The sequence below is a fragment of the Aedes albopictus genome, chromosome 1 (genome assembly GCF_035046485.1).
Source record: "Aedes albopictus strain Foshan chromosome 1, AalbF5, whole genome shotgun sequence".
Lineage (NCBI taxonomy): Eukaryota > Metazoa > Arthropoda > Insecta > Diptera > Culicidae > Aedes > Aedes albopictus.
In genome coordinates this window covers 88,440,940-88,455,960 of record NC_085136.1, presented here as the reverse complement: position 1 = coordinate 88,455,960, position 15,021 = coordinate 88,440,940, and the positions used below count along the sequence as shown (strand labels likewise).

At 41.8% G+C, this 15,021-nt stretch overlaps 1 protein-coding gene across 2 annotated transcripts in view; it reads right to left on the bottom strand.

Annotated features, from left to right (window-relative positions):
* Positions 1–5,716: 5,716 nt before the first annotated feature.
* Positions 5,717–15,021, bottom strand: part of LOC115253526 (chaoptin-like) — a 256,460-nt gene continuing 247,155 nt past the window's right edge. The window contains exons 4-9 of one of the 2 annotated variants that reach the window (XM_062844948.1): positions 8,166–8,240; positions 7,435–8,094; positions 7,015–7,373; positions 6,836–6,950; positions 6,228–6,778; positions 5,717–6,166 (exon numbers count right to left, since the gene is read on the bottom strand). In XM_062844948.1, coding sequence (XP_062700932.1) covers positions 5,863–6,166; positions 6,228–6,778; positions 6,836–6,950; positions 7,015–7,373; positions 7,435–8,094; positions 8,166–8,240 — 2,064 coding nt within the window. In that variant the 3' untranslated portion in view covers positions 5,717–5,862. Of the gene's footprint in view, positions 6,167–6,227; positions 6,779–6,832; positions 6,951–7,014; positions 7,374–7,434; positions 8,095–8,165; positions 8,241–15,021 lie in introns of both variants that reach the window. The other variant, XM_062844947.1, reaches the window with a different exon arrangement.

Below are 15,021 nucleotides of genomic sequence, written 5' to 3'. Positions count from 1 at the left end.
GGGCCCAGGTAGTGGTTCGGGAAGCGAGGGGACCAAGATGCGGTACCATCCAATATCCGATGAAGTATCAAGATGCGATAAGGCCTGGTGCCAATAGTTGTTGAGATACCGAGGGGCGGTGAGGATCTAGTATCTTGAGGGACCTGCGCTGGAACCAAGAGGTCGAGGCAGAGGTTGTTGGCTGATCGGGACGCTGCCCGGATAAAAACTAACCATAGGGTGTATGGTGAAAACCATTTCTGCACCATACAGTGTACCAGCTACAATAAAGTGTATTGTGATGAAATGGTTCGCTATACTATACATTTACATTGGATTTTTATGTAACAATATATTATACTGTTTTTCTTACGTTTGAACCATTCACTTTTCCGAAACATTATTTTACCGTGATTTTTTTATTATTTCTGGTGTTCGATTTGAATAGGTCGTATGTTTGCTGTGATTCATATGCAGATTCGACCTATTCAAATCGAACACCAGAATTTATTCAGTTTAACATTTTTTCCGTGCTTTGTTTTGTTGATGTTTGTGACTTTTTTGATGCAAAGGAAAGCTTTCATAGGAAAGAGAAAAAAGTGAATAAGTTGAAACATCAATTGAAAATCAATAACATGTTTAAATCAGTGGTAAACTAAATGTCCTATCCTAAGAACTGCAGGTCCAAGCAGGGGTCCAAGAGATATGGCGGGCTAGGTGTGTAGAGTGCGATGAGAGAAATACGAATGTAGGCCAACCCGGAATGATGCAGGTCAGATTACCGTAAATCAGTGGATGAGTTCATCATTAACACTATTATTTCTGTATTTGCATTTAGGGGAATTTTCTCCTCTTCTCTCATGTGAACTTGCCTTCGACCACAATCGAATCAAATGCGATTGACAAACTTTATCTTTGACGTAGAGCCATCTTCAACACATGGACTGGACTGAACACTGAAATGACTTTTAATATAGGTTCGTCTGCGGGTTCGCTTTTTAACCTAACTTATACTTGAATCGAACTTGACAGTTTTCTCATGAGTTGTTATGTATTTCCGTGTATTTCAAACTTTAGTCAAACTGGAGCCTCAATATTGCAATAACGGTTAAGCACGCTGTAATGATACTTATGTACCTCGTCACCCACTTCATGCAACTACATTAGTGGTCTAATAATACTTAGCGCGCTCGGCATAGTTCCATCATGCCGCTCAAAGTGTTGCCACAAATAATGCTTAGTTTGCGAAACCCAGTTATCTGGCTGGTGGGGCATGGGAGCCTAAGCTTCAACTGTTAATGCAATCAGAGACTACTCAGACCTCGACTCAGACTTGGACGTGGGCGATCCAATATATGAAGGGTTATCCAAAACGCTCTGGAGAATTCCCAAAGCGTATCTCATAATGCTAGTAAGCCTGAGATGCCATTAACAGGAGGAAAATGACAAGATAATATAACATTATATGGTTTATGTAATGTAAACCAACACAACATAACAAAAGAGAACCATTACAAAACCATTTAATTAAATGTATAACCAGTACTGAAACTACAATTAAAAACAATATATTTACGGTACATTTTATTGTTTGAAACCATATGTGTACCATACAATGTACGGTTTATTAAAACCCACGTATCAGTATTGATAACAATTCATTTACAATATAATGTATGGTCTTGCAAAAAAATATATATGGAGAAAAATATATTTTTATATTGTTACGATACTTAACCACCCGTATAGTATATTGTAAAAATCTTATTTACAATTTACTGTATGGTACTGTACATTACATTTTATTGTTTTTGTATTTTTATTTTTACAGTAGTGTCTATTGTAAAAATATGGTTTTAAATAGTACTGTTACAATACAACGTTCGGTTTTTCTACTGTATTTTTTATTCGGGTGGAGGAAGGTACTCGATGTCGGATAAAGCTTGGAGCCAGGAGGAGCTTGGCAGCAAAGGTAGCTCGGTAGTTAGAGCAAAGGTGCTAGTAGGAGCTCGGCGGGCTTTGGATCTAGAAGGAGTACGGTGACCAGGTATGCTCGGGATGCGTCGGATCTGAGTGTGTGATGAGGAGGAGTGTTGGAATGTAGGTACATTCTTGGAGGTGCATCGCACAGCTCATTGAGGAGCTAGGTATTAACTGGTAGGTAAATTGAAATAAATTGTGAATAAGTTATACCTACATTAAATGAAGGAGAGACACTGCGCTGGTAGCGATATCAGTCAGCACCTGGGATCGGACAGAAGCCTTGCCTGTCTTTATTTACAACAATTCTTCCATGTGTTTTTTCAAGGATTCATCTAAAAGTTCCTTCAGGGCTATCTCCAGGAATTTCTCCAGGAGTTCCTTCAGGAATTTCTCCAGGAGTTCCTTCAGGAATTTCTCCAGGAGTTTCTTCATGTATTCCTCTAGGAGTTCCTTAAGGGATTCCTCCAGGAGTTCTTTAAATAATTGTTCCTACAGGATTCCTCCAAGGTTTTCTTCAGGGCTTCCTTCAGGAGTTTCTCCAGGGACTTGTTTGCGGGCGTGTTTGTTAAGTAAACGGAGAGAGAGGCTGAAAGTCTCTCAAATAAAGATAAATCAATCAATCTGTGGGGTATGAACAAAGCTGAGTAGCATTTCCCATGCGTGTATTTCCCCTAGCAAGCATCAGTGACAGCCAGCACCATGACGGGGTCGTCGTCAGTGTGATGCTGCCTCATTGACGAGTGGACTGTTGGCGGAGCAAGTCGTAATCACCGTGAGGTTCCGTATTATGCCAAGTGATTCTACTGCTAAGATGGCTGGGAACGGATTGTTCCAGTGAGTTGCCCGGCATTCACATTGGCGATCCTGCCAGGAGCGCATCATAATCAATAACAAGTTAATCATAAAATAGGTAGAATCACTTGGCATAAAAACAGTGAGAGAAAACAAATCGTTTTGGTGTGTGAAGTGTGTGGTGGTGCTGCAAACACAGTGAAGTGGGTGTTGCAATTCTGCGGTTCCTGACGAAAGCTAGAGCGCGGAAAGTTTTTTTTTCAACCGCGATCTGTTTAAGCCTTGGTTCTAGCACAAACACATGAACAAAGGCGCGGTGACGTGGTTGATTTTTGTTGTCGACTGGTAGCACGCTGTGGATAGGTGGTCGGTCGATGATTGCATGCATGTTTCTTCATGTTTCTCCATGCTTCTTACTCGGCATGGATGGTCGCGCTTTCGTTGATTCCTCGGATCGTACATGCTCGTGTTGTCGCTCGGTTGAACGGTAAATGCAAACAGGTTGATGTGCATGATGGTAGAGGTGTTTGACTATTGTGAATGTTGCCGTAAAATACTCGCGGCATTGGTTGGTTGGGTTGGTTTTTGGTCGTGTTTTTGGTTGGGCAAATTAATGGCGTGTCGAACCGCCGAAAATTTTTCTGCATAAGGAAAATGCAGGGACGTGTAATGAAAACCGTCCAAGGAAACGGCATTTTTAGATAACCGCCGAAAATTATTCTGCATAGAGAAAATGCAGGGACGTGTAGTGAAAACCGTTCAAGGTAAAGGCGTTGTTGGATAACCGCCGAAAATTTTTCTGCATAAGGAAAATGCAGGGACGTGTAATGAAAACCGTCCAAGAAACCGGCATTTTTTGGATAACCGCCGAAAATTATTCTGCATAAAGAAAATGCAGGGACGTGTAGTGAAAACCGTCCAAGGTAAAGGCGTTGTTGGATAACCGCCGAAAATTTTTCTGCATAAGGAAAATGCAGGGACGTGTAATGAAAACCGTCCAAGGAAACGGCATTTTTAGATAACCGCCGAAAATTATTCTGCATAGAGAAAATGCAGGGACGTGTAGTGAAAACCGTTCAAGGTAAAGGCGTTGTTGGATAACCGCCGAAAATTTTTCTGCATAAGGAAAATGCAGGGACGTGTAATGAAAACCGTCCAAGAAACCGGCATTTTTTGGATAACCGCCGAAAATTATTCTGCATAAAGAAAATGCAGGGACGTGTAGTGAAAACCGTCCAAGATAAAGGCGTTGTTGGATAACCGCCGAAAATTTTTCTGCATAAGGAAAATACAGGGACGTGAAATGAAACCCGTCTAAGGAAATGGCGTTGCATGATAACTGCCGAAAGCTGTGCGTGAGGAAATGCAGGGACGTGTATTGCTTTTTGCACTGAAAATTTTCGTTGCTTCGCTGAACAACATGACGTTTTCTTCCAGCGTAGGCTTACGCGATACAGCATATCGCTAAATTACACACTAATACAGCAAAAAGTTTGTCAACAATAACTCAATACACATGCATTTTCAGCGAAAAGCTTTATTTGCATGACAACAATCCACTCGCATAACCAACGGGCGACCGCCGTCAAAAATCAGGATTGCCAACTGTCCGGCGACTGCTGTCATGTCTCCTTGTCGCCGAGTCTGGCGCTGGGTCTTCGGCGCGGAAACCTAAAGGTGGGAATAAAATTTTGGGGTTTGCGCGCAATAATGAAAACCGCCCATAAAAATTGCATATCGTAAAACAGTTTAAAATTCGAAGTACGCAATGAAAACATATCTACTGAAAATATGTTGTAGAACCTCTTTCGAACTCGTTTTGTAGAATCTATTTTCGTATAATGAAGGACATTTGTGTGTTATATATGGTCCATCTGTACCATCACATTGAAGCATTGAAAGTGGAGTTGTATGATATACGGATTCTTTAGTCTGATAAATCTCGAATTCGTTAATCTCTTGTTTTTTTTTTCTTGTTTGACAAATAATTCTTACAAAATATGTTCGTTTTCGTTGAATGCGTCGAATTTTCGCAATTGTGAATAACGATTGATTTGAGTGAGAGAAAAACAGGGCCGGCTACATAACGAGACGTGCGCTTGAAGGAGAGAAGACGCATCACCCAACTGCGTGTGTTGTAGTTATTTTTATTGGAGCTCGTCAAAACCCCATAGATGATCGGTTAGCATTGCAAATTATCAATCAAATGATATAGGTTCGATATTAACAAAAGTGCGTTTACTAAACAAAAAAGTAAATGTGGCCATTCGTCTTAATTCTTGTATCTTGAAGTGTATCTTGTTGCATTGGTGCCATAAGGATGAAGAGAACGAAATTAAGGGTTTGAGTGTAAAAATAACAAGCCTGCTAGTAAGAGAACATTTTTTTTCGGAGAAGAGGGAGAATGTGGGGTATGAACAAAGCTGAGTAGCATTTCCCATGCGTGTATTTCCCCTAGCAAGCATCAGTGACAGCCAGCACCATGACGGGGTCGTCGTCAGTGTGATGCTGCCTCATTGACGAGTGGACTGTTGGCGGAGCAAGTCGTAATCACCGTGAGGTTCCGTATTATGCCAAGTGATTCTACTGCTAAGATGGCTGGGAACGGATTGTTCCAGTGAGTTGCCCGGCATTCACACAATCAATCAAGTAAACGGAGAAAGGCACGGAACGTTCGGAAATGAGTGAGTTGGCTACATTAACTCACAACGCATTGATTTATTAAACCATTTTTTACAAACTTCTTGGCACATTGAATTCACTGCATGAATACTAAAATATTCCATCAAAACATCCTAAAAGCTAGAAATAACTTAAAATGCATCCTTTGTTTGTTTGTAACCAACTGTAATGAAATTAAACAAGACAGCCAAACATAAAATAATGACTAAAACATGGCAAAACTCAAACAGAACATTACTCAACGATGATCCAGATATGCTCAACTCACAGTTCATCCAACTCCAGATCGAACTCACTACCGAAATCGCACGTATCGTCTACGTAGGACACAGCCGCGGCGGACCCATTCATTGCCCCCCGGTCGCTATACAGTTGCTCCAGGTAGTCGTAAAATTCGCTGTACATTTTGAACAGATACCGAATGAGTCAGATCAGTAGAACGACAAACACCGACACGAACGCCACCGCCGGCACAAAGCCCAACTTTGGCGCAGCGCTTCCCCAACCACACTCTAGGTCCCTTTTGAGCACCTCGAGCAGGCTTTCGTCTTTTTTGTTGCTACACGTCGCTTCCCGGAGACTGTCGGCCGAGTCCTCGCAGTCATCGCTGGAGCGCGCCATCAGCGAACTCGCGTGGTGTTTGTGGTGGCCGTTGAATGTGGTGCTTTCGGTCCACGGATGGGCCGGACAGAGGTATTGACGGCGTTTCCGTTGCCAAAATTCGATCCAACTAAAAGAAAAATTTGGAAATGAGAGAGGTTGGCATGGGGCAATGCAGAGAAATGAGTTACCCGATTTCACAGTCGCATGACAGCGAATTTCCAGATATGTGTAGATCAGTAAGAAACACGTGTTCGGGTAGATGCAGGTAGTGCGCGGAGTTCGGATTTGGAAACGCCTTCAGTAGGTCATTACTGTACTCCAAATCCAAGGAAATGTTTCTAACACTCTTTCCGATGTTCTTGAAAAAATTGTCGGGCAAGTCTGCGATTGAGGTGTTGTAGAGTGACACGTGTAGACTGACGGATTGGACTCCTTTGAGTATATTATCCGCTAACCGATTGAAGCCAGACCCGCTGAATGTGATACTTTTCAGTTTTTGAGGAAGCGTGCCGTCCATTTCTCGTCGCATATCGCTGCTCGGAATCGATACGGGTTTGGGAGTTTTGGGTCCAACTGGAGATTCTGGTCGTGATTTCGATGGTGGCTTGGGAGCCTCAATCCACAGTTCACGTAGGTTATGAGCGTTCTCTAGGACGCGAGGAATGTTGAAATTTTGAATGTTTGGATAAGTTGATATCTTCAAGGTCCGCAGGAAATGTATTTTGTTGAGAGCGCCATTCTGAGAAAGAAACATGCGAATTAGATTTGTTATTCGAAACCTGCAGTTCACTACAACCTCAAAACCATTCAGATTCAGATTTGCAATGTCGAGATGTTCCAAAGTGTCAGCTGCTCCTAATAAACTGGTGTTTGTCATAAAGGTGATCGGATTACCCGCTAGCGATAGTGATCTGAAAGTTTGAGTACATAAAATAGTCAAGCAGGATATCTACTATGTATTTCTAATTTTATTACTTTAAATTGTGCAAAGAATGTGTTATCAACGGTACATGAATTAGATCATTTTCGGATAAATCCAGCTCGCGTAAAGATGGCATGCTAGCAGCCAACTCCGGCGGAATGGATGCCAGGTCGTTGTGCGATAGTTTTAGAACCCGTAGTGAAGGATTGGAGATCTCCGGTACGGCATTTAGCGAGACATTAGTCAACCGTAGTTCAATGAGACTGTTTTCCAAGCCGATGAATGCCTTTCCCATTACTTCTAGTTCATCGTTGTGAGACAGATCGAGCAGTGACAAACGAGGAAGAGTAGCGAAGGCGGCGTCCTCTAGTCGAACCAAACGGTTATGGGACAGGTCCAGAACAGAGAGAGACTGAAAGAGGTAGGACATTTACTCTATATTTTGTTAAATCAGGCAAAATAATCATAAATACCCTGAACTTGTTTGACAAATCAACGCTATGAATGGCGCCGATGTGATTGTGACTTAAATCCAGCTCACATAGTGCCAACGCGGCCAAGTTAGACAAAGATGTCGCAGGGATCTTCGTGAACTGGTTATGGGAAAGATCTAATCTTTCCAACCCATCTTGAAGGATCAGCCCATCGGGTAGATATTTCAAGTGGTTATTTGCCATTTCCAGTACTCGAAGTCCCCGAACATTGCGAAATAGCTCCATAGGAATATCTGTGATCATATTGTTGGACAATTTCAGCACTTGCAACATTTTGGTATTGTAGAACGTGTCGAAAGCGATGTCGTTGATCGCATTGTTGTCCAAATCCAACCACTGCAAAAGCGGTAGATTCCCGAACACTTCACGACTGGTGTTGCTAATCCGATTCGCGGCCAGCGAAAGTTTTACGAGAGACAATTCCACCGGTTTGAAATAACCGCCATCAATTCGGCTGATGTTATTGCTGGACATGTCCAAATGTTTAATGTTGCTTAGTGGAACTCCGTGTTCACGGCCGTTGTTAACGTGTGCTAGCTGCACTGACAAGGACTCGTTTGTGGCCGGGATGAACTGTTCACCAAGTGCGCTGATACGATTATGGCTGACGTCCACCTCCAACGATGCCAACGAACCGACCTGTAAGGGAATGGAGATAATGATGAAATTTTCACGATTTGGTGTAGGTTTTAATTGAATGGTGAGGTTACCTGATCAAAGTAGTCAAAGTCAAAGGATGGCAAAGCATTGTAGGCCATATCAAGTTTTTCCAGCTCTGGAAGGTTCTGTGAAATAAAAAAAATAATTGTAGAATAGAATAGAGGATAATTTTACAGCTACCGGTTCAGATTATAAAACTATAGGCTACAACCACATTTTCGCACCCCAGGTAACCGGATTTTAACCAAAAATATATTTCTAGATTGGGTTAATAATTGGTTAATAATAATATATAATTAACTAGCTGTACTCGGCAAACTTTGTCTTGCCAACTGCGTTTTTTGACGTTTCAAGTTTCTAGCCAAGACCAAGTCCCCGGTCAAAATGTATGGAATATTTGATTTTCAAAAACTCTCAATTTTTCCATGTTTTTTGCCTCATGAACCTTCTTTGGGTGAAAACCAACAGAACAAAACTAAGACGACTAAAATCGGTCTTTCCGTTCGCAAGCTATGCGCGGTCCCACGTATGCAACTGCATTTTTATATGTATAGATAAATAAGTGCGAAAGTAACATGATCGATTTCTCTTCATCGCCTCTCTCTTCTTCAAATTAAAATGACAAGATGAAAATTTGATTGAACTTTTTTTACTGTTGGCAAATTCAAATTTGCAATCTCGAGTTATGGGTAGTACGGAGATCCCAAGAAATTTCTTGGCCTATCTCGATGCGTGGAAAATTCAGGCAAGGAAGCGCTCAAGAAATAATGAGGCATCGCTTTATTCCGGATCCTAGTACGGAGCTGAAACGAAATGTCAAATCAAATGGGGCTTGCTGTGTTAAATTTCTTGACCATTCCGGCCACGGAAAAAAAATGCACTGAACGAAAATTACTTGAGCGATTCCGCTTGAAGTGCATACCTCGCATTAGCTAAAGACTAATTTATTTGATGCTAACAAGGATGCTAATCTATCTATATATATAAAAATGCAGTGGCATGCGTGGGACCGCGCATAACTTGCGAACGGATAGTCCGATTTGGGTCGCCTAAGTTTTGTTAACTATTCACCCAAGGAAGGTATGAGGCCAAAAACATGGGAAAATTGAAAGTTTTTGAAAATCGGGTTTTCATACATTTTGAACGGGACTTGGCTATGAATTTGAAACGTCTAAAAACGTAGTAGGCAAGACAAAGTTTGCCGGGGACAGCTAGTGACAAGTACATATTATTTCATAGATTGCTACGTTTCGTAATATCTAACAGTAAACCTACTGTCAGTAGATAAGACAGTCGATCAAGATCACACCGTGGCTTTTACCGAGATAGGTTGCAAGGTCAACAATACCACTGACAAAGTAATTGCTACAGGGCAACGGACGAATGGTTTGTTCCAGCTGGAACAGAAGCCATCCAAGGCGCTGGCATACCCATCCCGGGAAACAGCAGATCTGTGGCACAAGCGCATGGGTCATCTGGCATCACGAGACCTGCTGAAGCTGCGAAATGGCATGGTGGAAAGAGTGAGATTCCCAGGAATAAAGGTCGGAAGCTGCCAGACATGTGCAATGGGGAAGCAAACTCGGCTTCCGTTTGGCCACGACGGATCACGTGCAAGCGAAGTTCTCGAGCTCGTTCATTCGGACATTGCTGGTCCGATGGAAGAAAATTTGCTAGGAGGAAGTCGGTGTTACCTTGGTCGACGGCTGAAGAGGAGGAGCGCATGCAGGATGTTCTCTACAGGGAAGCTGTGGGCTGTCTAATGCCTGGTTTTGACTGTTCAATTGAAATGAGCATGTGAGTTGCAAACTTCTCAAAAATGTTCAATCCAATGGAATGACGTGTTTAGACTGAGCAAATGACTTGGGTGTCCACTTGCATGCTCTTGAATGCATCTCAATTGAAGCAAGTGTTTACATTCTTCAACTCGAGCGGTGCGTAAGCAAACTGAATTGAATTCAGCTCATTTGACAGATGACTTGAATTCAACTCACATGAATCGCGTGTTCAGATGGGGCAAGTGAGATGATTTCGTTTGACTTGAACAAAAAAGTTGAACATGTTCAACTTTTGTTCAAGTCAAGTCAGTTGCTCAACTGAGATGAACGGTGGTGTTTACACTTTCAATTCTCATTTAATTGGTCATTTTCCATAGACTCAAGTCACTTGCTCCATGTAAACCAGGCATAATGTATTTGCCGACGTGGACTGGGCAGCAGATCACAACAACCGAAAGCCCTTTGATGTTTTAAAATGTGAATTTCACCCGGAGGTCTCATGCGTAACAGACAGTTGGCAAGATTACTCCGCAGGATTTTGATGGAGTTTCTTACGGTACGGATAATATTGTTCTAGTCTAGATCATAGAGGGTGATACACAAATTATGTCACGCAAAAATCGACCTTTTTCAACCCCCCCTCCCCCATGTCACACTTTTTGTATGGGACCACAACATTTTTTGTAAGGGTTGTCACGCTCTGCAAAACCTCCCCTCCCCCCCTAAAAGCGTGACGTAATTTGTGTACGGCCCCTTATATGATATTATCGTTCTAGTCTATATGATATTATTGTTCTAGTCTAGATCATAATATTTTGAAATCGATCCCTCTAGTAGGATACTATTTAAATTCTTTTGTGCATTGCTCTACCCTAAATATATATTTCATAATTACAAAATTGATATTCATACCTTTCATCCTAATATTGATTTTTCTTTATATGAAGAAATAAAACAAATTCCAAAATTAGAATATCCTCATTTCGCTGATTATTTATTTGAACGGAAATTTATGGGTATTAATTGTGACCAATTTTATTTCACTGATGGATCTGTAAACCAAGACGGTGTAGGTTTTGGGGTACACAACTTGAATTCAGCTCATTTCTTCAAATTACGTGATCCTTGTTCTATTTTTATTGCTGAATTAATTGCAATATATTTTGCATATATTTTGATAAGAGATTGCACTCCAAATTTATTCATTATATGTTCTGATAGTATGAGTTGTCTCCGTGCATAAAATTCGAATAATTTCAATGTCAAAGCTCATCACATATTTCTGGAACTCAAAAAAATATTATTAGATATACACTCTCAAGGGTTTTTGATTAAATTAGTTTGGATTCCTTCACATTGCAATATTTATGGTAATGAGCAAGCAGATTCTTTGGCCAAATTAGGTGCTACTCGGGGAATCATTTTTGATCGCAATATTTCGCCATCTGAGTATTTTACCGAATTAAATAAGTATTGTTTGGATAACTGGCAAAATTTTTGGCATTCTAGTGAAAAGGGACGTTGGTGTCACTCCATTTGTCCTACGGTTGAACACTTTCCTTGGTATAACCATATGAATGCTATTAGAAATTTTATTTGTTGCTTTTCAAGATTGATTTCGAATCATTACAACTGCAGAAGTCATTTATACCGTATCCATATAAATGATTCAAATTTATGTGATTGTGGGGAATTTTATGAGGACATTGATCACATTATACTATTTTGTTCAAGGTTTATTTTGCCAAGAAATAAATTTTTCAAGAATTTACAAAATTTTAACCATCCCATTCCTGAATCTGTTCGAGATATTCTTGGAAGTAAACAGTTTCCAATATTCAAATTACTGTATGATTTTTTACTTGAAATTTCTTATACTGTTTGATTCTGCTTTTGTATTTTTTTCTTTTTACTTTTATTTTCAGTGTTCAAAATTCGATTTCGATGACGATTCCTCTTTGCCGGCTTGATTAGGACATTTGAAGTTTCTGGCTTAGTTATGGATTGATTCCGCAAGAGCCTTTAGTTTTAAGTTGTTTATTGTAACGTTTTGGAAAAGATGAAGAGGGTTTGTGCCTCTTTGAGCGAGATTTCAATGATGGAAATCACTCAAAGGGATTTTTCCCTCTTCCAAATTTTTAGTTAAAAATAAATAATAATAATAATAGATCATAATATGATATTATCGTTAGGGTTTTTGCATTATTTGGATGGTAGCAATAGACCATTCCCGTCAAAAATTTTTATGTGCTTAACGGCTTTCCGACAATTTATTGAGCCAACTTTCCTAAAGAACCCATATGTTTTGAAGCCTCTAACTATTGAAAAACATTGAAAAACCTGCGAAGTAGCACTTTAGCCCTATAGTCACCTATAATATATTTTTCCATAAAACCCCATCAACCCCTTTCTCCCCTACGGCTTTTTCGCAGAGATGCGGAGAATTTTCAATCAGCTGGCTGTCATATATGACGTAAGATATTTTTTGTTTTGATCCGCTCTGAACAGCATGAAAACAAATAAAAACTTTATTTTTTTTAGTCGCAGCTGCTGTAGCAAGATCCTCCGGGTAAGAACGAGATCCGGATACACTTCCGAAGCAACGGGCGCTGGTCAAGCCCGTGTCGATGCACTTGCGGTCGAGCTAGCTGGCGGGACACCAAAGGAAAACCCTGTCTTGGGACGGCATCGAAGCTTGGTGGCACTTCGAAGCTGAGTTTGGCACCAAAAGAGCATGATGCTGGTCTACTTCCAAAGGAGAAGAGAGGTCCATCTTCCGGCATAGATCTATATTTTGCCTGTTTGCAACAGGCGCACTTTGAAGGAGATGCTTTATTGCGGGTCATGTACGCGCTGTATTACTACTTATTGGCCGATTGTTGCGCCACAAGGACTTTGAATTCCTGATCCGAGCTGCTGGCCTACTATGAGAACATGGGTTTGATGGCAGCTAAAACGGCTGCCGTGCCGACGATGAAGCTATGCCTGTACCAGGTTTAGCCTGCTCACAGCAGACGCATTTTAGATTATTGGAATCGCTCCGAGCCATGCAATCTGCGCTCTTGCATTTAGTCGACTGTTGGGCGACCAGGGCCTTGAATCCCGACTCCATCGGAGATGCTGCCGAAGCCGGAGCCGATCCGAAAGAGGAACTGCTTTTGGAGGCTGCTTTCGCTTTTGAACCAGGCTTGGAAGTTTGACAGGAAACACATTTCGCTTTGTCCTGATCATTCCAAACCATGCAGATAACGCATTCCGACTTGTCGGGGCCGGTCAGCTTGAAGGTGCTAAAGAATCCGCCCCTACCAAGCGGAACTGGAGCTACCGGTTTACTGAGAACGTCCGAGCAACTGCCGGTTTTCAGCTGCTTTTTGGAGCATTCAGAGACAACTACTACTTCTCAATGGTGACGGTGCTTTAACGGGACTCGACTGGTTTGCAGGGTACGCGGCCTTCAATTGGCTAATTCCGGGTTAAATTGGAATCCCCCCAGTTTGAGTGAAGGCGGTGCCGTGGTAACTGCTGCTGCAGCTGCTTTTATCATCACTCAGCAGTTCCAGAACACTGAATTTGAAGTGGTTTCAAGATTTAAAAGCTATGCTGTTCCAGCGTTGCGGCCATGTCTAGTTTGGCAAAGAGAATTTAGAGATGTTGGTTGTTTTGGGCGCACCCACTTTCGGTCTGTCACCCAGCTCGGTGCTGAATGTTCATGAAGGAGCTCGAACTTCCGGTGGTACTCATTGGGCGATTGTAGGTACAATCAAGGGTACGGTAGGTGTTCGGGAAGTAGATGCTGCGGTTCATATGCTTCCTGGTTGGAGCGCTTCCAGGGCTGCACAAGTCCGGCTACCTTCGAGGACGCCAGCGTACTATTCAAACAAGTTTCCCAGCTTTCAAGATTCGGTCAACGGGCCGATATGTTGAACCAGAATCCCCAAGATCCGTTAGGCCGTATTCAAGAGTACTGAAGTGTCTGATGCCAGACTGGTGTTGAAAGATGAGTAACTCGACAGGGGCGACGACGGCCGTATGGCTTTTTGCTGAGCATCCCGACGACTACCATAGGCTGTCGCCTCACTGTATATCGTCTCCCGTTGTAAAACGGAGAGTTAGGTTCTTTAACGATATCCCGTTTTTTTATAATCGGAGTCTCAGCCCGTAAATAAATTGAAATTCAACATTTTATTATTTTCGGTGCACAAGAAGTATTTTTGAAGTTTGTATAAGGACAAATTATTCTTCATGGTGAGCTGCTACTTTATCGATTGAACCAGGAATTGAACTGTCATCTTATCCGTTTTATCCACGAAAAAAAAACATCAAAACAAATATATTGTAACTTAATAGAATTGTGTTATAGTTAGAAAAAAAATAAGCTCTTTTGATTAAGCTACAGAAAACAGCAATATATTATTCACTACACAACCCAATTGGCAAGCAAACTTCTATTACTGCTGCCCAGCCTTGCGCCCAGCCACGTAGTGTTTTCATAAAGCGATGCATTGAACGCTGGCTGTCCGGATAGAGCGGAGCTCTTTTGCACTCTTTTCCATTACCAAATGCGACTAAAAGCAAAGATCGCCAGTGGGACCGCGGACTCTAGACCACCTATTTTGACTGCTGCCCATGAATCCGGTAACCGTCTACCGGTATCCGGGTGTCCCTCCGTCTGACTCGAGTTCAGATTAGACACGCTACTACTCTCTGTCGCGCTCTCGTCCAAATGACCGTTGGGTAGCAAACTATCCTCTTCCCGAAACTATTGGCGGAATTGGGGAGCGAATCGGACTGGACTTGAAAAGAAATCAACTTAACAATTTACAAATAACGTCTTTATTGCTAGGTTTCAGAATACAAACTAAAATTCAAATTGAAAAATTCAAAAGCATGGACTGCTTCGATTGTCGATGGCATGCTGCGTTGCATTTACTCGACACTCCTCCTCAACGCTGCTGCTGTAGACCACACTGCTGTCGAAGTACCCCCAAACGTAGCCTCGCTATTGGCTTTGTCAGAAGGTCGGCTGCCATAGTTTCGCTTGGACAGTACTCGTACTGAACAACACCTTTCGTCTTCAAGTCCTTGGCGTAATGGAATTTGGTCGAAATATGTTTCGTACGATTACTGA